The sequence below is a fragment of the Balaenoptera borealis genome (genome assembly GCF_965194805.1).
Source record: "Balaenoptera borealis genome assembly, chromosome: X".
In the NCBI taxonomy this organism is placed as follows: domain Eukaryota; kingdom Metazoa; phylum Chordata; class Mammalia; order Artiodactyla; family Balaenopteridae; genus Balaenoptera; species Balaenoptera borealis.
Window position 1 is genome coordinate 22,709,264 of NC_138881.1, and position 25,910 is coordinate 22,735,173.

Genomic DNA, 25,910 nt, shown 5'->3' on the forward strand with positions numbered 1-25,910 from the left:
CATATCCTACTGGTCAAAGTAAATCACAAAGCCAGCTCAGACTCAGCTTGAGAGGAAGTTGACTCCATCTCTTGATGGTATGCGTACAAAAAGGGAAAGAAGTGATGGTGGTCAACTGTGGAAACAAATTGAACACTGTATCTCTATGTTGGATACTTAGTGCCCCAGACTGGACTTCCTCCTGTCCCCAGAGTAGCTTTGCTGACCTTAAGCACATCTTCTGGCAATGTGGTATAAGCAAGTATAGGGCAATGTGGGAATTTATATTGAACAGATCTAGAGTTGCATCGTGGTTCTATCTCTTCTGAATTAAGTAATGCAGTATAATAAAAGCCCATCCGAGCATTGTTTTCAAAATCTATGAAATCGGGGTAATGCTATTACCTTGGATAGTAACAAGAATTAGAAACAAATATAAAGAGACTGGCATATATCAGGTGCTTAAAAATGTTTGTTGTTGTTGTTGTTATTATTAGATGATTGATGGGGAACGGCTTTCTAGCATACTTCTACCTAGAATCCTTTCTATTCAGAAAGGGAATTGAAAGAGTAGAAGAAAACTGTGATGCTCTTCTGAGACATCTCAAATAACTGAAACACTCTGGCCTTCAAATGTCAGAAGTCTCTTAAATGGGAGGAAATTTCAGAGAATGAAGGATAAGCCACACACTTGGGACTTCCCTGGTAGCACAGTGGTTAAGAATCCGCCTGCCAATGCAGGGGACACGGGTTCGATCCCTGGTCCGGGAAGATCCCACATGCCGTGGAGCAACTAAGCCCATATGCCACAACTACTGAGCCTGTGCTCTAGAGCCCGCAAGCCACAACTACTGAGCCCGTGTACCACAACTATTGAAGCCCGCACACCTAGAGCCCGTGCTCGGCAGAAAGAGAAGCCGCCGCAATGAGAAGCCCGCACACCGCAACGAAGAGTAACCCCCACTTGCAGCAACTAGAGGAAAGCCCACGCGCAGCAACGAAGACCCAACGCAGCCACATAAATAAATAAATAAATAATTTTTTTAAAAAACCAAAGAAAAAGAAAAAAGGAAAGGGTAAGCCACATACTCAGAATTTAAGTTTGACCCTGAAAGTTGTGGGGAATGCTGATCTTCACCCCTCTTCAACATAGGAATCGGATAAGATCCTGAGAGGAAAAATATAGGACAGGATACTATAGACCTATCAAATGCTTTGACTACATAACTCATATAAATAATAGTAATATAATTATATAAAGTAGACTCTCCATGTTGAAATATTATGTATGACATAATATATAATATGTATGTATTCGTATCTATTACATATATATGCAAATACACATACATAGGCTAAAAGAGATTCATACTGCTAAGCTTCCCAAAGACAATGATATATTATTTTTGTCATATGAAAGAAAGGGCATTCTATACATAGCACATACTTCAATCAGAACCAGTTCATGGACATGCTACCTTTGAAGTCAAAAAGGGGCCCACGCTTAGAAGTCCCCATGCTGGCTTCAATGCTCTGTTGTCACCATCTAGAAACCCTCAGTAATTTTTGAACAAGGGGCTCTATATTTTCATTTTTTAAAAAATTGATTTATTTAATTTATTTATTATTTTTGGCTGCGTGGGGTCTTCGTTGCTGCAGGCGGGCTTTCTCTAGTTGCGGCGAGCAGAGGCTACTCTTTGTTGCAGTGCCGGCGGGCTTCCCATCGCGGTGGCTTCTCTTGTTGCGAAGCACGGGCTCTAGACGTGCAGGCTTCAGTAGTTGTGGCACACGGGCTCAGTAGCTGTGGCTCACGGGCTCGAGAGCGCAGGCTCAGTAGTTGTGGTGCATGGGCCTAGTTGCTCCACGGCATGTGGGATCTTCCCGGACCAGGGCTCGAACCCATGTCCCTTGCACTGGCAGGCGGATTCTTTTTTTTTTTTTTTTTTTTATAAATTTATTTATTTTTTATTTATTTATTTTTGGCTGTGTTGGGTCTTCGTTTCTGTGCGAGGGCTTTCTCTAGTTGCGGCAAGTGGGGGCCACTCTTCATCGCGGTGCGCGGGCCTCTCACTGTCGCGGCCTCTCTTGTTGTGGAGCACAGGCTCCAGACGCGCAGGCTCAGTAGTTGTGGCTCACGGGCCCAGTTGCCCCGCGGCATGTGGGATCTTCCCAGACCAGGGCTCGAACCCGTGTCCCCTGCATTGGCAGGCGGATTCTTAACCACTGCACCACCAAGGAAGCCCTACATTTTCATTTTTCACTGGCAAATTACTTAGCTGGTCCTCACTTCAACATACTGTTAACTATGAATTCATATAATTTTGACCAGAAATTTTTAATGTTTATATGTGCTTATGAGTAAACAGATATATGTATAAAGTATTCATAGACAAAATGTCATTCAGGCTTCCCTGGTGGCGCAGTGGTTGAGGGTCTGCCTGCTAATGCAGGGGACACGGGTTCGAGCCCTGGTCTGGGAGGATCCCACATGCCGCGGAGCAACTGGGCCCGTGAGCCACAACTGCTGAGCCTGCGCGTCTGGAGCCTGTGCTCCGCAACGGGAGAGGCCACAGTAGTGAGAGGCTCGCGCACCGCGATGAAGAGTGGCCCCCGCTTGCCGCAACTAGAGAAAGCCCTAGCACAGAAACGAAGACCCAACATAGCAATCAATCAATCAATCAATCAATCTTTAAAAAAAAAAAAAATGTCATTCAACCATTCAACAAATAACTACTGAGGGCAGATTTATACCTATATTAATGATATATTACTTCATTATTTATTACTATATTATTTTATGTATTTTTATCAGGAAGAGAGAAAGATCAAGAAGTTTTGTGATTCCTGAGACAGATGTTCCAAAGGATGTTACTTGAAAGCTCCTCATTAACTATTCAGAGGAGGACCAGTGACATGTAGACACTTTCTCCCTAAGTGTCAACCCAGAGGTGTCTCTTGTGGCCCACTCAGTTCTCCATGTACTCACTCAGCCGGGAGTAGTACCTGTACTGTCAGAAAAATCATTTTCATTATGCAGAATAAAGTGATTCAACTGCCAAAGGCAATCTTCATGACAAAAACCAGCAGCTCTTTTTACAAATAAAGTTAAGTATAATAACAGTATGATGAGCTTTAGGAATGATGGAATTCTCTCTCTCTCTCTCTTTCTTTTGATATAAAACATCAGGTGATTTTCAGAAACCTTCATATTTTGAAACTTAAAAAGATAAAATATAAGCAAGTGGCCAAGTTAAGCAACCCAATAAAGGCCATGATAGTGAGGGAAGCCTCATGGTTTCCAGTGGCTTTCAAAATATAAAGAAGTAAATCAAATTTCATTGTGTCCTCACAGAAAACATCATGATAACTCAGTCTCCATCATAGAACTGGGATTACCAAATGTTTGCTTCTAAGCAATGATAGCCCTAGTAAGAAAACTGCCAATCTTTAGCTTATTCAAAAATCCCAAGTCTTTATTAAGCACAATCAACAAATCGGCAGTTTGAATTCTATTTTTGCATTTCCCTGACAAATCTCTAATTAAAAATACAATAATTTTGAATATTACACTGAGGCAGTGGATTACATTTTATGCCTTCTTGTTTCTAAACATTAATATGAAAGTCCAAGCATCTAGCGAGTCCTCCCCACCTTTTACAAATGTTGACAAAGAATTTCAAAAAAACGGATAATAAGCAAAATCTCTGTATATATGTGAGAGAGCTTTGATTACATAGGCCTGTGGTGTAACATACACTCAAGTTTTTGCATTATTTATGAACAAATAAAGTCTTAAAGATCTGCTGACCTTAAAACACTTTTAGTTACTGTACTATTTTCTTTGTGTAACAAGAAGTAGAAAATAGTTTGTGTTCTGGGGATCCACAATAAAAACTCAAAGGCAGATTGCATTTTGATTAAGGTATGGATGGTAGATTAGACTACTGTTGAGTAAATATTCACTCCCCACCTTCTCCGCCCCGACCTGGATGAGAAGAGTATACATCCACGATACACTGATGTTGGGTTTGGCCATATGACTTGCTTTTGCCAATAGGATATTAGTGGACATGACAAATTGAGACTTCAAATGTGCTTATATGACTGTGGCCTAGAACTTGTTCTCATGCATGCATATTGCATCATTGCTATGAGAAGAAGAGGCTACAAGTAGCCCCTGGAGCAAAGAGGATGACAGACACATGTAGCCGACTTGGATCCTAGCTTCAGCTTGGATCCAAGCCCAAACAAACTCAGCCAAGATCACAAAATATCAGCAAACTTGCAGAAGCATGAGGGAGAAATAAATACTTGCTATATGTATCGAATTTGGGCTTCTTAAAATTACAACACGATTCTGACAATAGCTAACTGACTCAACAAACTATTTAAAGAACTACACAAGTATAGCTCTTCCAGGGCAAAATCTGGTTCCATATCTACTCAGGCAAGGTACTGAATACATTAGATTCATTGCTAGAATTGTTAAACTGAAACTTTAAGCAACATGAAATTACTTGAAAATAACATTCCCTACAAAAATTATTTATGCAAAATTACTAAGCATTCATATTAAAATGCATAAAAATTTCAATTATCACACTATCAATATGTTGTTATATATGTTGAAATACACATAAATTTAAATTATTTTCTACCATCAACAATATGTTCATCATGACATTCACCAAATATTTTTTAATGTCTATTATAAGTTACCAGGCACATGCAAGCATCATTTAGACCCCTAACCAGTTGTACACAAGGAGTGGTCAACAGTTCAATAAGCACAGGAAAGAAGATTCATCTAGGAACTTTCTGATACATTCTCCTCATCACCGTCATCTCATGGTGTCTTGAGTTGGTTACTATATTTACTGTTGACTTGGCTATTACTAGAAGTTTTACTACTATTACTGTTCACTACATTCCTCTACCTCTTTTTTATTACTTTCTTTTTTTTTTTTTTTTTTTTTTACAGCATTTTAAACAAAGTGTCACCAAGAAGAAAATTCTCCCAGAAAAGATATCTTTCTAATTTAGAGCAATTGGTTCCTGGGAATAGGAGGAGAGAATGGTAAAATATTCAAATTTTTACCACTATGCTCTGTGAAATGTATGTTCTACACAATTCAAATAAATAACTGTGCCTCAGTTTCCTTTCTCATCCATGAGGTGGGAAAAACAATAATATATACCCACACATTTCAGCATTGAGATGATCAAATGCTGTGTCTGAAAACACTAAAGTAATATAATTCATTTTTTTCTTCTTTATTTAGAGGCAGTTTTCAGCAATATCAAATTTTCTCCTTACAAAAAACCTGCCTTTCACTATTTCAATAATATAGCTCTTGTACAGAGTCTTCCACTAAAAAAAAAGCATTTCCTCTTTACAAAAGCCAAGTAAAAATTTTAAATGGAAAAACTTTTTTTCTAAATTTCTATTGTAACACTGCTATTATGGATATGCTCAATTGTGAGTTTATTGCTACACAATGGTGCAAATGGTCCAAAATAGATCTTGTCAAAGAATAGATTGCTATTAGGATTGATATGCCTGCACCAGGGTTGTGTTTCATAAAATATGTATGTTGTTTTGTTTTATTTGGTTTTCTTCTATTTTATTTCTCCATGATGTTTTTGTTTGAACTTGATGTGTCTAATTCAGCTATGGCTTGGTCACTGCTACATGACCTTTCTTTCTTGGTGTTTGTCTTTGGGCTATTTATCCAGTCATCAGTCCAAGAACTAGGAAAAGGAAACAAAAACTAGTTTCATTCAAATAGTAAATGGTCTGGCATAGTAGAAGTATAAAAGGGAAGAGTTTGTTAAAACCATTTTTGATTTTTTCATATATTAGCTCTGTATTATATACTTCTCTGTATATATTTTATTATCTATATATCCTACACTTCACTGTCATGAATATATCAGAGATTTCTTATTGTTTAGTGAAATCCTCTACACATTTAAAAATGTCAAGCCATGAAAACTGAGTTTAGAAAAACTATCCAGTTGCTAAGATGAAACTCATGTTTAAAGACCTAGATTAAAACTAAAGTTTAATAGGAAATACTTATTTTTATTTAAAAGCCCAATATCCTTTATAAACAACTTCCTTCGAATGACAATAAATGTACACATCTCAATAGTCATCACAACATTAAATGTAGATGCAATGGAACCTGAAATTTAATAATTCTGGAGAGTTTCTTAAGTTTTGGAAAAGCATGACTCTAAGCCATGAAGAAGTTAATTACTTCAAAGCTTATTGATTCATTCTGAAAAAATAAATTTTTAAATATCATATTCATCCTAAGGCTCAGCTGGTGTCTTACATTATACATAATGATTGCAACAGACCCCATAAACTATGTACCACTGAAAATAGAAAAGGACCTCTCTAATGTAAATACCAAATATCACATATTAATCACAATATGCTTTGCCATCAGTTTCACATTTACATATAAGTACAATGCACACAATCATTTTCTTTTCTTTTAAATGAATTTTAGTTGCATTAAAAAATGTATTGACATTTTAAAAAGCTGTTTAAATTGAAATCAAATTAGAAAAAAAACAGTTAATATTCATTTTAATAGGAACACAAATGACTCAGTCTAGGAAAAGCCGATAATGAGTTTTTCTACTTTGCCATCATAATGTACATTTAATGAGTTGTCCTTCACATAGGAACACAATGCTGCCATCAATAGAACATATGCTTTGTGCTGTTTTTCAACTGGTGATAATGAGTTTTTCTGAAGCGAATACAGTATAGAACTGAAGTTCACCAAATTCTCTAGATGTCATAACTAGAGTTACTGAGTATATGGGTTTAACTCTTTATAGAATGTATTTATTTCTTTATTCATTACTTTATTATGCTTATAGTTCAACAATGTTATGAGTGGATTAATTTATTCATCAACACTGAATAAGAAATTGCTATCTCTACTGATTAAAAGTAAAAACGTTTATTGGATATTCATAGGAATGGCAAGCTCTGGCACCAAAACATTGATAATTTTTATATATATGCAACAGAATTATGGGTGATTAAATTGTTTTCTATATATTCTAATTCTCCTACAATAAGTACGCTTCGCTGCCCATTTTTAAAATGTTGGGTTGCCTACATATTTTTTATTTCACTCTGTACGCTCTTCCTTGCCAATCTCATTCATGTTCATTGCTTCCATTTTCAAATACCTGCTCATGATTTCAGATGTGCATCTTAAGCCCAGGCCTCTCCTCTAATATTCAGCTTCATATATATTTCTGCTTACCTGATAGCTTCACCTGCATATTTATTAAAAGTGCTTCAAACACAACCCTCTTTAAATTGAACTCACAACCATACCTCCAAATTACATCCATTCTTATCAATCCTACTCTTGGTAAATTGTACACTTGCAGAATTCCCAATCTCAGTAGGTGATGCAACTGTGAATGCAGTTGCACAGGCCATGGATATAAGCAGGCATTTTTGACACTATGTTCTCCTACACCATCCATGTGCAAACTAGCACATGAGTCTTGCAAATTCTATCTATACACAACTTTCTAATCTGTCCAAATTTCTCCATCTCTGATGTCACAATCCTGGAATACTGTACAAGTATCTGGAATTCTTTTTCCTATGTGTTTTTTGTTTGTTTTGCTTTGTTTCCCTTTTTTTTTTTTTTACACTGCAGCCACAGTGATCTTTACAAAATGCATATCTGAGCAGGTCATTCGCCTGCTTTAAAACTTTTAGTTGTTTCATTTTGCATCTAAGAAGACACCCAAACTCTTTTACTACACTCTACCCATTGACTTTCACACTCAAGCTAAAGTGGTCTTCCTTCCAGTCCACTGAGTGGTCTTCTTCCAGTCCGCCAACTTTATTATTCAATCAGACCTCTGTACAGGCGGTTCCCGTAAGGAACACTTTCCAAACCTCACCCCACCCTTGTTAACCTAACTCACATTCATCCTTTTTTCTAGGTTAAGATACTAATTCTTCAGGACAGCCTTCCCAAACTTATTGAATCAGATAGTATCCCACTATTTTATCTCTCTGTCCTTTTCCTTTGTAATGTTTAACAGTTTGTAATAAATGTATATACGTATCTATTGGATTTACATCTGTCATTCCCACTAGACGATAAGTTCTAGGAAGGCAGGGTCTGCTCACATTTTGCTCACCATTTTCTCCTCAGCTCCCAGCACAGTGCATGGTTGAATTACTTATCAATAACTTACTGCTGCATTAAGGATGATAATGTTCTACATTCAGGAAAATATTAAAGTGGGAACAAAATATATGAGGTCAACTTGGTATTCAAAGTGCATAGAATCAGAACATGTTCACCTGCTTGGTTAAGAATCTGCCTGCCAATGCAGGGGACATGACACGGGTTCCATCCCTGATCTGGGAGGATCCTACATGCTGCGAAGCAACTAAGCCCGTGTGCCACAACTACTGAGCCTGCACTCTAGAGCCTGCAAGCCACAACTACTGAGCCCATGTGCCGCAACTACTGAGCCCACGCACTGCAACTACTGAAGCCTGCACGCTCTAGGGCCTGCATGCCACAACTACTGAAGCCCGTGCGCTCTAGGGCCCACATGGCACAACTACTGAAACCCGCACGCCTCGAGCCTGTGCTCCGCAACGAGAGAAGCCACCGCAATGAGAAGCCTGCTCACTGCAATGCAGAGTAGCCCCCGCTCACAGCGACTAGAGAAAGCCCACGTGCAGCAACGAAAACCCAATGCAGCCAAAAAAAAAAGAACATGTTCACTTGCTCTAAGAATACATAAATCTGACTTTGAGATTCTACTTTTGACTTCAGTAAAAACCGACATCTAATTGTCCACCAGATTAAAAACAACATAGGGCTTCCCTGGTGGCACAGTGGTTAAGAATCCACCTGCCAATGCAGGGGACACGGGTTCGAGCCCTGGTCCGGGAAGATCCCACATGCCGTGGAGCAACTAAGCCCATGCGCCACAACTACTGAGCCTGCACTCTAGAGCCCGCGAGACACAACTACTGAAGCCCGTGCGCCACAACTACTGAAGCCCACTCTCCTAGAGCTTGTGCTCCACAACAAGAGAAGCCACTGCAATGAGAAGCCTGTGCACCACAATGAAGAGTAGCCCCTGCTTGCTGCAACTAGAGAAAGCCCACGTGCAGCAACAAAGACCCAACACAGCCAAAAATAAATAAACAAACAAATAAATAAATACATTTTAAAACAACATAGTTTCTCTTAAATAAAAGAGCTAAACTAAGAGCATATTTCCTTAAAGCTCTTTTCAACTGAATGCTTAAGATGATTCTATAGTGAACAATGTCCTTATAATAAATACGATGTTAATTTTTTCCTTATAATGACTTTAATACTCGTTTATAGTTGAGACCAATTTTTAACCATCATTTTGCTTATCAAAATTATGAGTAATATTACAAAGAAAAAAACAAAGAAAAGGCTAAGACAGAAAGTAATGAACAGGGTTGAATGCAACACATAAAACTAAATAAAGTTGCTTATCTACTGTCAAGGAATCTTTGCCACTTCTGACCAGGAAGGAAAAAAAAAAAACAACTTCGCTGACACCCCTTTTCTCTATCTCTTGTTTAGTCTAAGCCTTTGGTATCTTCATGACTGTGGTCAAGTTCCTGGTTTAGTAAATAAAAACTAAATGGATGAATGAAAGCTTCTTAATCTTAAAAGCCTCAGTTCCTTTGCCTGTATAATCCAATAAATAAAACCTACACCACAGGTGAAGTACTAAAATGGACATAGCACACTTCCTTGAACATAATGGGTCCTCAACAAATAAGTAGTTATTATTATTTTTACTTTAAAATATTTGTCCTCCCTCCTTACTATTTCCCCTCATATCTCTGTGGCTCAATAACAGATGTTTTAGAGAATGGGTTGGGGGAACCCATGTGCCCCATTCCATAATTCAGTCACACTTTAGAGATTTAAAACAGTGTAGGACACTAGGCTAATTAAAGTTTTCCAGTCACAACCACTTCTTTCTTAGGGTACTTCTCACTTATCTTGTAGTAGTTGATAACTTGTCTTCCCATGCCTTCTTGCCTGCCCCATGAGTGCACATACATTGATATATACTGAGAGGGTTAGTTCTAACATTCCACTAAGAGTGAAAATAATAAGAAAACAAATGAACAAAAAACCAAAACCTCTTAAATGATCAGATTTTAAATGTTCCATATACCCCAGTGTTTGGTATTTGCTAACGGCCATCAGGAACAAGTGTTTAAAAAAAAAAAAAAGCAAAAACACAACCCATAGCATTAGAGACTTTAAAACCCTTCATTCTAAATTTAGTATAGCATATGCAACTTGGGAGTTCCAGCTACCACTGTGGTCAGAAATTCTGCAATCATTTATTTTTTTCTAGTTGTGACAGGCAGAATTTTAAGCTTACCCTACATGGCTCAAACTCCTGTTTAATCCCCTCCCACTGAGTGCAGGAGGGACCTGTGAATATGATGGAATATTGCTTCCATGATTAGGTTATGTTACATGGCACAGCTGACTTTAAGAAAGGGAGATTATCCTTGGTGGACCTGACCTAATCAAGTGAGCCCTTAAAAGGGGCAAGACTCTGTCTTCCTGGTGAAATGGATTCAAAGTTCTGGGGATTCTACATGAAGGAGATTGTTCACTGTGGGCTTTGAAAATGGAGAGGGCCATGCGGCAAGGAATGCAATCAACTTCTAGGAGCTAAGAATGGCCCCTGTCTGACAGCAAGCAAGGAAATGGAGACCTCAGTTCCACAATCACAAGGAACTTCATTCTGCCAACAACCTGAATCCTTGAAGTGGATCCTTGCCCAGAGCCTCCTGATAAGAACACAGCTCAGCCAATAAGATACCTTGAGAGTGAGGACCTGAGCAGAGAACACAAATGAACTGCATCTAGACTACTCACCAACAGAACTGGGAGATAATAAGTGGGTGTTATCTTAAGCCACTGAGTCTGTGATAACTTGCTATGCAGCAATGGAAAATTAATCCACTGGGTATCTCAAAGGATGGATCAAGACTGATTTTTAGGACTTTCTCCAAGTTTCAACCCAATAAATATTTCTAAACAACTAATAATTTGTAAAGTTTACAAAGTATTTTCTCATATATACTTTTATTTAATCATCCCACCAACTCAGTAAAAAGAATATCTTTATTATCTACTCTAAACCTTTTTTTTTTTTTTAATGGAGTCTCATATAGGGTAGTTTTACTGCTCAAGATCACAAAAGCAGACAGTGAAATGATGCCTAAAATTTAAAACAAGGCAAGGTATAATTAAGTAATGATGCTCTTAAAAGTGTGAGGCCAGGATTAATATTAAACACTAAAGACCTACCAGGACTGGGGCTAGGGTGAGACAAGTCAGGCCTTCACCTTGAGTTCAAAATTTAAGGTAGGGCTTCCCTGGTGGTGCAGTGGTTGAGAGTCCGCCTGCCAATGCAGGGGACACGGGTTCAAGCCCTGGTCTGGGAGGATCCCACATACCGCAGAGCAACTGGGCCCGTGAGCCACAGCTACTGAGCCTGGGCGTCGGGAGCCTGTGCTCCGCAACAAGAGAGGCCGCGATAGTGAGAGGCCCGCGCACCGCGATGAAGAGTGGCCCCCACTTGCCACAACTAGAGAAAGCTCTCGCACAGAAACGAAGACCCAACACAGCCAAAAATAAATAAATAAATAAATAAATAAATAAATTTATTAAAAAAAAAAATTTAAGGTAAGGGGGGAACCAAAAAAATCTCAGTAATCAAGATAAATTATGTCTCAATTCAATATTTTAAAAAGTCAAAATAAATGCCAAAATCCATGATAAGAAAATATCACACTTTTAAATAAAAACACCATCCACTGGCTAAAAATAGGGTTAAACAAGTGAGGCACTCACTCTCAGCATCATACAAGTGCAGCGTCAGATCCTGTCTTTATTTAAAACTTTGTATTTATTTGCATTTATTTATTTCACTATTTAAAATAAAGAAAATTTATTTATTTTATCACTCACCTCACCTTAGTCCTGGCCCTAACTCAGTAACATGTACCCTTGGACACTTCCTTATCTTCCATTTACTAGGCCATATTAACATTTTCTATTTCTTAAATAAACTCTCTACTCAGTTATTTTGGTTGCCTGGCAAGGGGCGAAGTTATGTATTCAAAAGCAGAGTTCTCTTAAGCTGACAAAGTGACTCCTGGCTATGTCAGTCTAAGCATGGTGTCACAGGTATTGGGCTCATTGAAGACAGTGCACCCATTCCTCTAAAATGGCCTTGATCACTAACATGTCTTGTTCCTCCTTAATATCATTATCCTGGCTGGAGCTGATGTTTTAGAGAATGAGGCGTGGGGATGAGGAAGCCTTCAGAAATTCAGTCCTTCATTGGCAGTGTGGCCATTGAAAGGGTTGAAATGGTATTGGACACAGCAGATTTAAGTATGGACAATTTGTTCAAGTCGAACTGAAACAGAAAGTAAAGGGGAACAAAGTCTTCAGCCATTGAAAGGCTCAAGTTATTATTAGGGGCTGAATCACTCTAAATGACTTCTGCTTGAGAAGGCATTATTATACCATTCAGGGGGAAGCAGGATGGGCGGAAGCACAGGGGGAGAAGGAGGTTATAATAGATAAAGAACTCAAATAGTTGTAACAGTTAGTTTATAACCTAAGACTCCTTACCCACAGTTTGAGTGTCTTTGCTCTATAACATTCTATATTTCCAGGCTTATTAAGTTAGAAACAACCAACAATGTTACCTACTCAAGAAGTAAATATTCATTCAAAAATCTAAACATTTAATTTACTAACAAGTGAAATGAGAAGTTGGAAAAATTATTTTAATAAACTGAGGCAACATATTAGCATATTTATTCAAACAAATCAGATATTTTTGCATTGACCACATTAATGGAGTCCTTATATGAAGTCCATTAGGACAGCCCTATATTGAATAAATTTGTGAACCCAGAGGACAGAGTGCCACAATTTGTTTTTATGTCTACATATGCATAAACTAAAATAGTAATAACACTTACACTACTTGCCATATCCACATTGGAATTTATAAAGAAAAAAGTAAAACTCAACTAGCATAACGACTGGATAGCTATATAGAAAGAACAGAGAAACTATATCCCTTCAAAGAAAGCTGGCTTTGAATAAATCATAGGAAAATTTTCTATGTCTTCCAAAATTATAACCATCTGTAGGCACAAATAATATGTCATGTGATAAATTCTAGGGCTTGAACATTGATTATTCCAATGCTGCTCATTAATAGTAATTAATGACAGATGAATTATTCAACCAGTTATTAACTGGTTTTGTTCTCAAGCAAGATTTTTTTGTTATTTAAAATTATAAAAAATATGAAACAATTTTGGGCTAAAGACTGTTCTGATATTGATTAGACAAAGAGAGACTTAGCCTTCTTTATCTATCTATCTATCTTTCTAGGCAGTAAAATAGGGCCTTGTAAGGCTCACCTCAAGAAAACAAAAGGGAGGATAACAGAAGGTTCTACCTATAGATATATTTCAGCTAATAATCTTGAGAAGGAATGATAGAATTAGAGAATTACAACTCAGCAGCCCTAATGGATTAATGGATGACAGTGATGATCCTCGATGACTGACAACATCACCACAAAGGAAACTACAGACATTATGTATCTCCTAATAGAATTGCAGCGTCACCTCTGGAATGGTTTTGCTAACAAAGAGTAGTATTGGAATTCACTATGTTAACAGACAGAGAAGAGAAAGCATTTGATCATGTGTGGGAGTAAAGAAATTGATAAAAACTCAACACCTGTTCATGGTAATAACTTTTAGAAAACTTACATTAGAATGGAATTTCCATATTGTTAAATCAACAGCAAACATATATAAGTGTGAAATGTTAGAAACATTCCCAATAAAGTCCAGAAGAGGACACGGAGGTATGGTACCAACTTTGCTGTTCAAACCTGGACTGGATTGCATAGCCAGTATACAGCCATACACAGCAATACCAAAATAAAAGTCATGAATAATGAAAAGAGGTAATACGATCCTCTAATTAAAAACTCCAAAGAAATTGGCTGCCAAATATTCAAATGTATAAGGAACTTCAGAAAGCTGGTGTAGAAGATCACTATACCAAAAGGAGGACTCTTATCACACAAAATAAGTAACTAATTAGAATATGTAATGGAAAATACACCATTCAAAACAGCAGCGATATCCAAAATATACCTAAAAAGAGAACTAACAAAAATGCACATGATCTTTATGGAAGCAAATATAAAAAATTACTGATCGATTTAGGTAAAAGAAGTCTCAAATACAGCAACATATTATGTTTATTCATGGTGAGTAGAATATTGTACAGATGTCAATTCTCCTTAAATTATTTACAGATTTATGCCTTACCTGATGGGTTTGGTGCCGTGTCAGCAGAAAAGTAGCCCAGCACCTACAAGGCATCAAGGTAAGACACTGAAGGGTGACAGAGGGGAGAACCCACTCCAAAATAAGAGGCCACAAAGAGCCCCCCTAGTGTCAGTCTTGGGAGACCCCAGACACGGCTGCTAGGCTCAGGTTTCCCCTTACTTCCAACTGGGGGTTCTGAGGGAAATGAGAACTTGGTCTGAGGCCAGCTGACTCATCTCAGCAGAGGAAGAAGCCCCGGGCCCTGTCAGGACTCAGGTAAGACCCCAGTGTGAGTTCTGCATGACTCCTCCGCCTCCCAGAAGAGAGAGGGAGGCCCCCAGAACACCACCTCTGCTATAACGCTGGGAAGCCCAGGTGGGCGTGGCCGGAAGCGCTCTCCCTAACTTCTGTCACACCAGCTATAGAGCCTGAGGCTTCGGTCTGAGAGGTGTGGCCTCGTATCAGCAGACGGAGGAGTCCCAGGATTGGAGAGGTGTCGAGGTGAGTAATCTTTGTTAGAACTGAAGGGATACACTCCTCCCAGAAGTGAAGCGGCCCCACAGAGCCCCGCCCTGTACCGACATGACCCAACCCCACTGTCGGCCCCGAGGGGCTCAAGCGTGGCTGTTATGCCCAACCCCTCCTCCACTTCCGCCTGCAGAATTTGTGGGATGGGAGTCCTTGGTCTGAAGGGGTAGCCTCAAATCAGCAGAGGGAGGAGTCAAAGGACTGGTCAGGAGTGAAGTTTAGTATCCTGGGTTAGAACTGAGGTGACAAGCTCCCGCAGAATAGTGGCGCTCCACAGAGTCCTGCCGGCCGCTGTCTCGTGGGTTCCTAAAACAGTACCCTTAAGGGGAAAAGCAGAGGCAGCTTTTCTTGGAGCCAAGGTAGAAGAATCTCCCTATCGAGGCTATACACACCATCTCTTCCTCTGTCTTCTTCGGTGACCTCTCATCAACCTTGGAAGATTGAACAACTGCCTGCAGTCCCTGACCAGAGTCATCATGCCTCGAGGTCAGAAGAGTAAGCTCCGTGCCCGTGAGAAACGCCGCCAGGCCCGTGCTGAGACCCAGGGTCTGGAGGATGCTCAGGCCACTGGGGCAGCAGCAGCAGCAGCAGGAGAGTCCCCTTCCTCTGTCTATCCTCTCTTTGAGGACAGGCCTCAGAATATGCCTGCTGCTGGGACATCTAGCACTCCTGAGGAACCTCAGGGAACCACCAATGCTAGTGCAGCTGTTTCATGCACCAATTCAGATGAAGGTACCAACAGCCAAAAGAAGGAAAGCTCAAAATCCTCCAAGGGCACTAAGGACTCACGCAGAGATCCTTTACACAAGAAGGTGGTTTTGTTGGTGCAGTTCCTGCTGCAGAAGTATCAAAAAAAAGAGCCAATTACTAAGGCAGACATGCTGAAGTTTGTTATCAAAAAGTACAAGTGTCATTTCAATGAGATCCTCAAGAGAGCCTCTAAGCACATGGAGCTGGCCTTTGGTCTTGATTTGAAGGAAGTGGATCCTACCAGGCACTGCTATGCCCTTGTCAGCAAACTAGACCTCACCTTCAATGGAACGATGAATGAAGAAGAGAACATGCCCAAGACCGGGCTCCTGATGATCGTGCTGGGTGTGATCTTCATGAAGGGCAACTGTGCCCCTGAAGAGGAGATCTGGGGAGTGCTGAATATGATGGGTGTACATGCTGAAAGGAAGCACTTCATCTATGGGGATCCCAAGAAGGTCATCACTGAAGATTTGGTGCAGCTAAAGTACCTGGAGTACCGCCAGGTGGCCAACAGCGATCCTCCACGCTATGAGTTCCTGTGGGGCCCGAGAGCCCACGCTGAAACCAGCAAGATGAAAATCCTGGAGTTTTTAGCCAAGGTTTATGATACAGTGCCCAGTGCCTTCCCATCCTGGTATGAAGAAGCTTTGAGAGACGAGGAAGAGAGAGCCCAAGCAAGAATGGCAGCCAGGGCTCGTACTGCTGCCATGGCCAGTGCACGCTCCAGGGCCACGGCCAGCAACTTCTCCCAGGCTAAGTGAAGTTCAAGGCTGGTTCTTCACTTTTTGGTTGAAAAGGTGCGTCAGTGTTCTAATAGTGGAGGGCCAGGGTGGGACTGAAGAAGGGTATATCCCTGAGTTCCTGTTGTGTATTGCTAACTTGGAATTTTACCTTTTTTTCTTTTTTATTTAGGTTATAGTTCAAATGATGAAGTCTGAGAAGATTGTTTTCCTTGTGGAAAAAGAGCAGTAACATTCTAAGTTGTGGATGGCCAGGGTGGGTCTATAGGGAACACAGTGTAATATCCTCTTTGTGTTCCTATTCTATATGGTAAACTTAGAGTTTAATCTTTTCTCTTCCTTTTCTTTTCCTTTTTCTTCTCTTTTCTTTTCTTTCCCCCTTCCCTCCCTCCCTTCCTCTCTTTCTTTCCTTTTGTTATATTTTAAATGTTGTTTCTTTAATAGAAGGTATAATAATTTCAGAATCTAAATTTATTAGTGACCTCCGTTACATATTTATTAGGTTTAACTTAATAGAGTTAAGATTAAGAGTTTTATTATTTTGTAACACAAATTGGGAGACCTTTCGTATTTATAGAACTAGAACAATAAAACATGGCATGGTAATTGGCATTTCTTTGGAAATGTGAAAAATTTTATCAGTAAAATTACTGGGATCAAAAAAATACAGGAGACTTCCAATAAAAATGTTAAAAAAAAATACAGGAGAAAAAAAGTTTAAAAAATGTGCAGTTCTTGGTTTCCCTTATCCATTTTAGTCTGTTATTCTGTAAAAATAAAAGATACATACCTGGATTTGCTTAGCTTATTAAAGAATGTAGGAGAAATAAAATATTTATAAACTAGAACTCATGCTCACTGGCTCATTCATTCTCCAAATATTGAGCATCTGCTCTTTGAAAATTATTGTGTTATAAATGGTGAAACTAGGATACAAAACACCCTGCCTTTAGAATTGTACAGTCAAGGAGCAGTAATTATACAGAGAAGATGGTGAAATACCCTCTAAGACCTAAAGGACAAGTAAGAAGGAGTAAGGAGGTAATGGGACAGGGATGGGGTTGGGAGAAGTGGGAGGGGGAGGGTGAAAACAATAAGGTACAAATTCCCTGGGGAACAGAAGTTTGGGGTTTGGGGAAAATACAAGTCTCTCAGTGGGATATCCTGTTAATTTAAGCTGGGTGGTAGACTAGATGAGGCTGTGGGACTGGTGAGCAGAGGCCAGGTATACAAACGGTGTTTCTCAGAGTTGGAGGACAAAACCCTGGAATGCAAACCTGTTCATAAGAGTTACTTTAGTATCATAGGCTTCCCTGGTGGCACAGTGGTTGAGAGTCTGCCTGCCGATGCAGGGGACACGGGTTCGAGCCCTGGTCTGGGAAGATCCCACATGCCGCGGAGCAACTAAGCCCGTGCACCACAACTACTGAGCCTGCGCGTCTGGAGCTGTGCTCCGCAACGAGAGGCCGCGACAGTGAGAGGCCCGCGCACTGCGATGAGGAGTGGCCCCTCCTCGCCACAACTGGAGAAAGCCCTCGCACAGAAACGAAGACCCAACACAGCCAAAAATAAATAAATAAATAAAAATTAAAAAAAAAAAAAAAAGAGTTACTTTAGTATCATCAATAAACCAGAGGAAAAGCTCCTCCTCCGGCAGAAACGGAAGGTGTCCTGTGCTCTTGTTCAAGTGCAGCTGAACACAGAGCACAATCTAGTTGTTTTATGCATAGCATCTCCAAGGAATTTATGAGAAGTAAAGGTGATACTCCCTTGAGGTGGAATTCTGAGAACCATATCTCAGGCATTAAAAAGGCATTTTAATTAGGTTATCTTGAGTATAATTTTGCAAACTCTAAGGGAGGGCTCCATATTAGGTGGTGAAGAAATGAATAAAAATACAGGTGATTTGGATAGAAAGGCACCCAGGGGGGACATTGTTGGTCCTTGACACAAATTCTACGACCTCTGAGTTGCATCCATCTGGGGTGGACAACCCCACATACAAATTAAGTAACATCCTCAAATGGGGGAATTTATTTTGTTTTACCTGCTAAGCAGCTTTATGCGATCACTTGGTGGAAACCGCATATTCTGTGATATCTCTTGGATTAATGTAACATAAATCTTCCCAGAGGGGAGGGTGGTATCATCTGCAGTAAAAAAAAAAAAAAAAAAAAATCATATGATAACTGCCATTCATTAAAGACCTTACTCTGTCAAGTGCTTCATATCCATTACATATATCCCAACAGTCCTACAAGATAGGGCTTATTAGACATACTTTGCAGATGAAGAACTTGTAATTTTCTCGAGTTCACATGGCTGATAAGTGAAAGAGCTGGGACTAGACCCCTGGTCCAAATTTTTCTAGAGCCCACACTATTCCGCTCCTCCAATCTGAGGCAGACCTTCTGTCTTTTCATTCTCTATTATTCTCACTACTCCAAATGTATCACATACAATTAAAAAACAAGACACTCTAGTCAAAGTACAAAAAGCGATCCTGATGAAGGAAGGTGAATATGAGAATAAAGCACAATTTGGGGATTGTCTGTGGGTTTCATATGCGGAGGATCCCCCTGTCACTAGCCCCAGGGTTCCCTGACAGGTGACTCTGCTCACATACTGGCACAGTCCTGTACCAGCACTTTCCTGAATTACAGCATGTTTCCTCTGGGTCTTCCCCAGTGTGCCCTCCTGCCCAAATCTGAACCTCATACACTGACCAGCTCTTCACTGTGACCTCTGGAGCTGCACCCTGTTTCCTGTGATACAGGCAGTCCAGAGTCATATGCCCTCCCCTTGATTAGAGCATTCCAACTCTCTGCACGTGTACAGTGAAGGTCCCATCCCTCCCAGTGGAACCACTGACAGTGAAGTCTAGATACCTGGTCACCACAGCCCCATCCCCAGCCCACAAGTCTCAGAGTATATTCCAAATGAGCTGGTGATCACAGTCTTATTTCTTACAGAAGATACTGGTTCTTGGGATATAACTGAAGTTAGATGGGGGGTTTTGTAAATGACCCAGATATTGTCAGTAGGATTTTGAAGGAATGTGTTATTTGAGACTGGCCACTGAACACATATACCAATGACTGAGCTTACAAAAGCCTCCCTCATAAGTTGAAGATGAGAAAAGACCATGGAAATCACTGTCTAACAAACATCTACTGAGGCTGAATTCCTCAGAACCCACAGTCGTTCTAGGAGGAAAAAAAATGTCAGGGGTTTCCTGACAGATACCCTGTCTTTGAACAACAAAGATCAAAATAATTCACCATCCTTCATACGCCTCTTATCTCAGTTCTTGCCCCAGAGGAAAATCCTGGTTTTCCCTTGTGCCTAATGTCACCTGTAAACGTGTCCTACACGTTCAGTCCAATCCGCTTGTACTTAGGAAGGCTCATGTGACTACGCAGACACTGAAATATGAACAATGTTTGTCACCTCCAGGCCAAGGAATTTGAAAGCCAGTATGCCACTTCCATGCTTTCTGTTCCATTCAGCAGCAAACATGGAGATCGCTTGTTGAGAAGCGGAACTGCCAATGGGAGCAGACTGGATCACTGGGTCATCTGACAGTGGAGGCCCCTGCCTACCCACATTGGACGTTATGTGTATAAGAAATAAATTTCTGTTGCTTTAAGCCATTGTGGGTCTGCAGGTTTTACCTGTTGCATCAGTTACTTTATCTGATTAATGCATACCTACTATTTAAAAAAAATTTTTTTTTTAATTTATTTTTTGGTTGCATTGGGTCTTCGTTGCTGCGTGTGGGCTTTCTCTAGTTGTGGTGAGCGGGGACTACTCTTCGTTGTGGTGCGCGGGCTTCTCATTGCAGTGGCTTCTCTTGTTGCGGAGCATGGGCTCTAGGCGGGCAGGCTTCAGTAGTTGCAGTGCGTGGGCTCAGTAGCTGTGGCTCGCGGGCTCTAGAGCGCAGGCTCAGCAGTTGTGGCACACGAGCTTAGTTGCTCCGCGGCATGTGGGATCTTCCCGGACCAGAGCTCGAACCCGTGTCCCCTGCGTTGGCAGGCAGATTCTTAACCACTGCGCCACCAGGGAAGTCCCACATACCTACTATTTTTGTGGTTAGATGTATTTAAATATTGTAATTACAAAGGTAACAGTACATATATTCTTGCTGCAAAAAATTCTTACAGATAGATTACAATCTCCCCCTTTCCTCAAAATCCAGCCCCCTCCTCAGAGGCAACCACAATTAACAAACTGATGTGTGTCATTTTAAAGCTGACCTGAGGCTTTTTCATATGTAGATGTGCTATAAAAATATATTGAACTTAACATGTATGATTAACAACGTACATATTGTTCTGCCTCTTGACCCTGTCACTTAACAAAATGAATGCAGAATATTTCCATGATAGCACACATAGATCCACCACACTCATTTAACAACTAAGATCCTTTTTCTTTAAAAAAAAAAACATGTTTATTGAGATACATTTGATATAAAAAACTGCACATATTTAATATGTACAATTTGATGAGTTTGGACATATGTATACACCTGAGAAATCATCACCACAGTCAACGTAACAGACATATCCATCACCTCCAAAAGTTTCCTCGTGTCCCTTTGGTTTTTTCTTTCATGGTGAAAACACTTAACATGAGATCTATGCTCTTTCAAAAATTTTCAGTATTGTTAACTATAGGCACCATGTTGTACAGCAGATCTTGAGAACTAATTCATCTTGCATATCTGAACCTTTATACCAATTGAACAACTCCTCATTTCCCCCTCACCCCAGCCCCTGGTAACTCAGTTGATTCTCTCCTTCTATGAGTTTGATGATTTTAGGTACCTCACTTAAGCAGAACCATACAGTATTTGTCCTTCTGTGACTGGCTTATTTCACTTAGCATAATGTCCTTCAAGTCCATCATATTGTTGCAAATGGCAGGATTTCCTCTTTTAAGGCTGAATAATATTCCACTGTGTGTGTGCGTCCGTGTGTGTGTGTGTTTGTGTATGAATCACATTTTCTTTCTTCACTTATCTTTGATGGACATTTGAGTTGTTTCCATATCTTGGCTGTTGTGAGTAGTGCTGCAAGGAACATGAGAATGCAGACATCTCTTAGAGGTCCTGATTTCCATTCTTTTGAATACATAAGAATGTATTCATTTTGAATACAGGTCATGGAAGCAACCTAAATGCCCATCAACAGACGAATGGATAAAGAAGTTGTGGTACATATATACAATGGAATATTACTCAGCCATAAAAAGGAACGAAATTGAGTCATTTGTTGAGACGTGGATGGATCTAGAGACTGTCATACAGAGTGAAGTAAGTCAGAAAGAGAAAAACAAATATCGTATATTAAGGCATGTATGTGGAACCTAGAAAAATGGTACAGATGAACCGGGTTGCAGGGCAGAAGTTGAGACACAGATGTAGAGAACAGACATATGGACACCAAGGGGGGAAAACTGCGGTGGGGCGGGGATGGTGGTGTGCTGAATTGGGCGATTGGGATTGACATGTATACACTGATATGTATAAAATTGATGACCGATTAAAAAAAAAAAAAAAGGTGCTGGGAAAACTGGATAACTACATGCAGAGGAATGAGGGTGGACCCCTATTTTATACCACTCACAAAAATGAACTCAAAATGGAATAAAAACTTAAATTTAAAACCTGAAACTGTAAAACTCCTGGAGGAAAACAGGGCTCCTTGACATTGATCTAGGCAGTGATTTCCTGGATATGACAGCAAAGCACAAGCAACAAAAGCAAAAATGAATGAGTCTGCCATGTTTGAAGAGCAAATTTTACAGCTCTATCAGCAAAATTATTACCTTTAGAAACTTCATCCTTCTGCCCTGTGTGAGTTCTACCATGAATTACTGATATCTGAGCAGGCAGTTGTAAAGCCTTTAACCAATCAGTTATAACTTTTCCATGAGAAAACTTAGTTCTTATCAAAGTAATAAATCCCCTATTTTTCCAAATTTACCCTGTGGCATGGCAGAACCAAACATTTATTAGTAGCATATGTATCCATTTTAAGTCTAGGACCAAGAATTGTAGCTCTAGGAACTGTTATTATCTCGTCTGCTTGTGCAGACCTAACTCTGGACAAAACATGGGCTTCCAAGATTTCATTTCACCACCCCACAGGAAGCCTTAAGTCAGCCACTTTTATCTCAAGTACATGACCCAGCAGTAAACATTATCAAGTCTGCATTTTAAACAGAAATGTCAAATAAATCACGCCAGGTTTTTCAAAATTTAGACTCCAAAGCTGTGGGGAGAGAGAGGCTGTAGCCAACTTCAATTATTCAAAAGCCTCTTCAGACTCTAGGGACAAAAACCAGAGGATCTAGAGAACAACGTGCAATTGCTCTGCCAGAAGTTATGACTGCCCTGTAAAAACCTAGAATCCACTGTCTACAATATCCTACTAGTTCCCTAATTATCTAAGATAATTTTTTATTTGCAAAATTGGCTGGCTCCTCGATTGTAACACTTTGCCACTTTCAGCTGACAACAGATGCTGTATTTTCCCTCAGTTTGGTAATACTGCACTTTGCCTAGGGCAGCCTTATGGCCCTGTGAAGAGAGGAATTGTAACAAAGTTTCAGCTTTGCATTGCTCTTTAGTTTCTGAATCTACCAGCAAATCATCTACATACTGCATGACTGTCCCTCTGTTAGTGGCACAAATTTCTCTACATTTTCCTGTAAATGACTAGAGAAAACAGTAGGAGAGTCCCCAGAGCTCTGAGGAATCCTTTGCCATAAATACTGTACTCTTTTGAAAGCAAACGCAAACAAGAATATAGATTTGTGTGCTAGAGGAACAGAGAGGGAGGGAAAAAAAATCAGAAGGCAGATCAACTACAGAGAAAAAACACTGCAGATACTGGTACTGAAGTCACAAGTGAGACTAGTTGGAGGCTTAGGGACTATAGGGGTTAATGGAACAACAGATTTACTTACTTCTCTAAGATCTTGTACAAAATGATGTAGTGGTCAAAGATCTTCATAAAATATACCTTCCTTCTTTACTGTAAGTATGGGAGTATAACAGGGCAAGTACTGTTTTCATTTTTTATTATCTCCCTTTTTCTCTAATTCTTTTATAACCAGTTTTATTCCTTACAAGTGAGCTCTCAACAAAGGATATTGTTTTATGCGTAGCCATGACATCCCTTTGGTAAGCTATTTTTATTGGTTCTATATCTCAAATTAAACCAGTATCATTATTCCCTAGGGCCCAAAGTGATGCATAGATTTGTTTTAGCTTGGGGTGCTTTTCCAGCATGGTATGACACTGCCACTTTCTGCCATACCCCATTTCATTCAGAAGGCACAATGAACCCAATCAGGTGCTTTTCTCCCCCTAGGGTACTCCACAGACACTCTGTCCAGTGTATAGAATGTGGTAACCTTTCATTTCCAAGGCATGTCTCTCTCCAGTGGGTTTACAGGAGGATCAAGAGAAAGTAAGAAAGGATTTTCCTTAGTCATAGGCCCTATCTGTATGGGAACCATGGATGAAAAGGGACAAGAAGAAGGCTGACCCAAAATACCAGAGACCTGTATTGATCTATCACCAAATGAAAAGCGAAAAATCCCTGAGGAAATTTCAGAATAAGTAGCACCAGTATCACCAATTCCCACCCCCAAGATTCCAATATCTGTCCATTTTTAGCCATTTTGCCAATTATTCCCTAGTCTTCCTGCGCTTTCCTGATTCCCTGCTTCCTGCAACTTCTGCATTTGGAGTTTCTCTTTACAGTTCCTTTTCCAATGTCCCAGCTTCTTGTAAGAATGACATAGAGTCTCCCTTCTTTACTCCCTTCACAAGTTGTCCAGAGTAGGGGTTATTCCTCTACTAAATAGTTTTAACTAAGCAGCTAACACAACAATTTTTAATTTCTTCTTTCCTCTTTGTCTTTCTTTCGATTGTCAGAAAACAACATAGCTGCTGCTAAGATTTGAGTAACAATCTGTCCTTGTCATCCTACCTCCTTCTGCCTAACTTGAATGTGGATAGTCATCAAGAGAGCCCAGACAAGTGTGCTTAGGGCCAGAGAGTGATTTTGATCTGCCTTTGGCCCTGAGCCAATAAATTTTGAGACCGTCTTAGCAAACAGCCAACTGAAATCAGTTGGGGGGACTCACTGGTTTTCTGGTTACACCTCTGCAACTTCTCTCAGCTCACCTTTAGCAGAAAGGCTTCAAGCATGGCTATCAGCAACCCTTCTTGCAGGTCTTCAAAGCCCTTGGTTCTTCCATACTTGTGGTGGTGGGGGGCAGTGGCTTCCTTTGGCCACCATACACCTTGATGCGGTAATTTTCTGGACCCTGACATGCTTGTTCCATCAAACTCGCCAAGCCAGCTAGTTGCAAAATTCCACACAGCAGGCAGTGCACATCCCCATGTGTGGGGCTGTAAACTGAAAACACACTGCAAAGTATTTCTAGGGTACAGTGAAAAAAGCCTTTAAATGAGTCACATCAGCTCATTGGAAAGGCAAGTGAATTACCTTGGAGGCCTGGGCAGCTCCTCAATGCTGTCATCGGCATTGCTGGTGATCCGAATAGGAAGAGCTTGTTGTTCTCATACTGAAACAAGAAAAATGTAATTTATATGGTCTTTTGGCTAATCTTCCCATGTTGACCTTTATCAGCTTAACATCTTTTTTTGTTTGCTTTGTTTCAAGTGCCTAGTGGAATTACTCTCCATCCTGTTGCCTTCATACGGGGACAGAATCTTTTATCCACATTCTCAATTATTCCATGATCATGTTGCTTTATCATTTCTGCTTTCCTTCCTACCTACCTGGTGTGGGGATGATATGGGAATCTTGTAGGTGAACCTGGGCATGAAGACATGAAGTGGACTCAGGCTAGGGCATGAGGTACACAAACCTGTGTCCTCAAACAGGGCAGGTAATTCATTAGCAGTTAACAAACTTATGCCTTAGTCCCTCTGTGCAGGGAAATCACTAATGAAGGGAGCCACACATCCAAAAGATCACTGCCTCCTCCTCTCCAGAAACTGATTTGAGTTAGGGAAAGATAAAGGAGAAGCAGGGGAGGGACTTCCCTGGTGGTCCGGTGGTTAAGAATCCACCTGCCAATGCAGGGGACACAGGTTAAATCCCTGATCGGAGAACTAAGATCCCACATGCCACTAAGATCCCATGCGCTGCAACTACTGAGCCTGCGTGCTCTGGAGCCTGTGCGCCACAACTAGAGAAAAGCCCGCAGGCTGCAACTAGAGAAGCCCACGCACCACAACGAAGATCCTGTGAACTGAAACGAAAGATCCTGCGAACTGAAACGAAAGATCCTGCGTGCTGCAACTAAGACCTGACGCAGCCAGATAATAAAAAAAAAAAAAAAAAAGAGAGAGAGAGAAGCAGGGGAGCAGAGAGAGTTGGGACATCAGGGAAAGG

At 40.3% G+C, this 25,910-nt stretch overlaps 1 protein-coding gene and 1 long non-coding RNA gene across 2 annotated transcripts in view; one reads left to right on the plus strand and one right to left on the minus strand.

The window, feature by feature from the left end:
- Window positions 1-25,793, plus strand: part of LOC309619905 (melanoma-associated antigen B18-like) — a 329,434-nt gene extending 303,641 nt beyond the window's left edge. The window contains exon 2 of the mRNA XM_082375846.1: window positions 1,686-25,793. Within this exon, the coding sequence (XP_082231972.1) occupies window positions 15,451-16,488 (1,038 nt within the window). The 5' untranslated portion in view covers window positions 1,686-15,450 and the 3' untranslated portion in view covers window positions 16,489-25,793. The remainder of the gene's footprint in view (window positions 1-1,685) is intronic.
- LOC309620036 overlaps window positions 1-25,910 on the minus strand; it is a 131,677-nt gene that overhangs the window by 64,119 nt on the left and 41,648 nt on the right. The gene's annotated exons all lie outside the window — the stretch shown is intronic.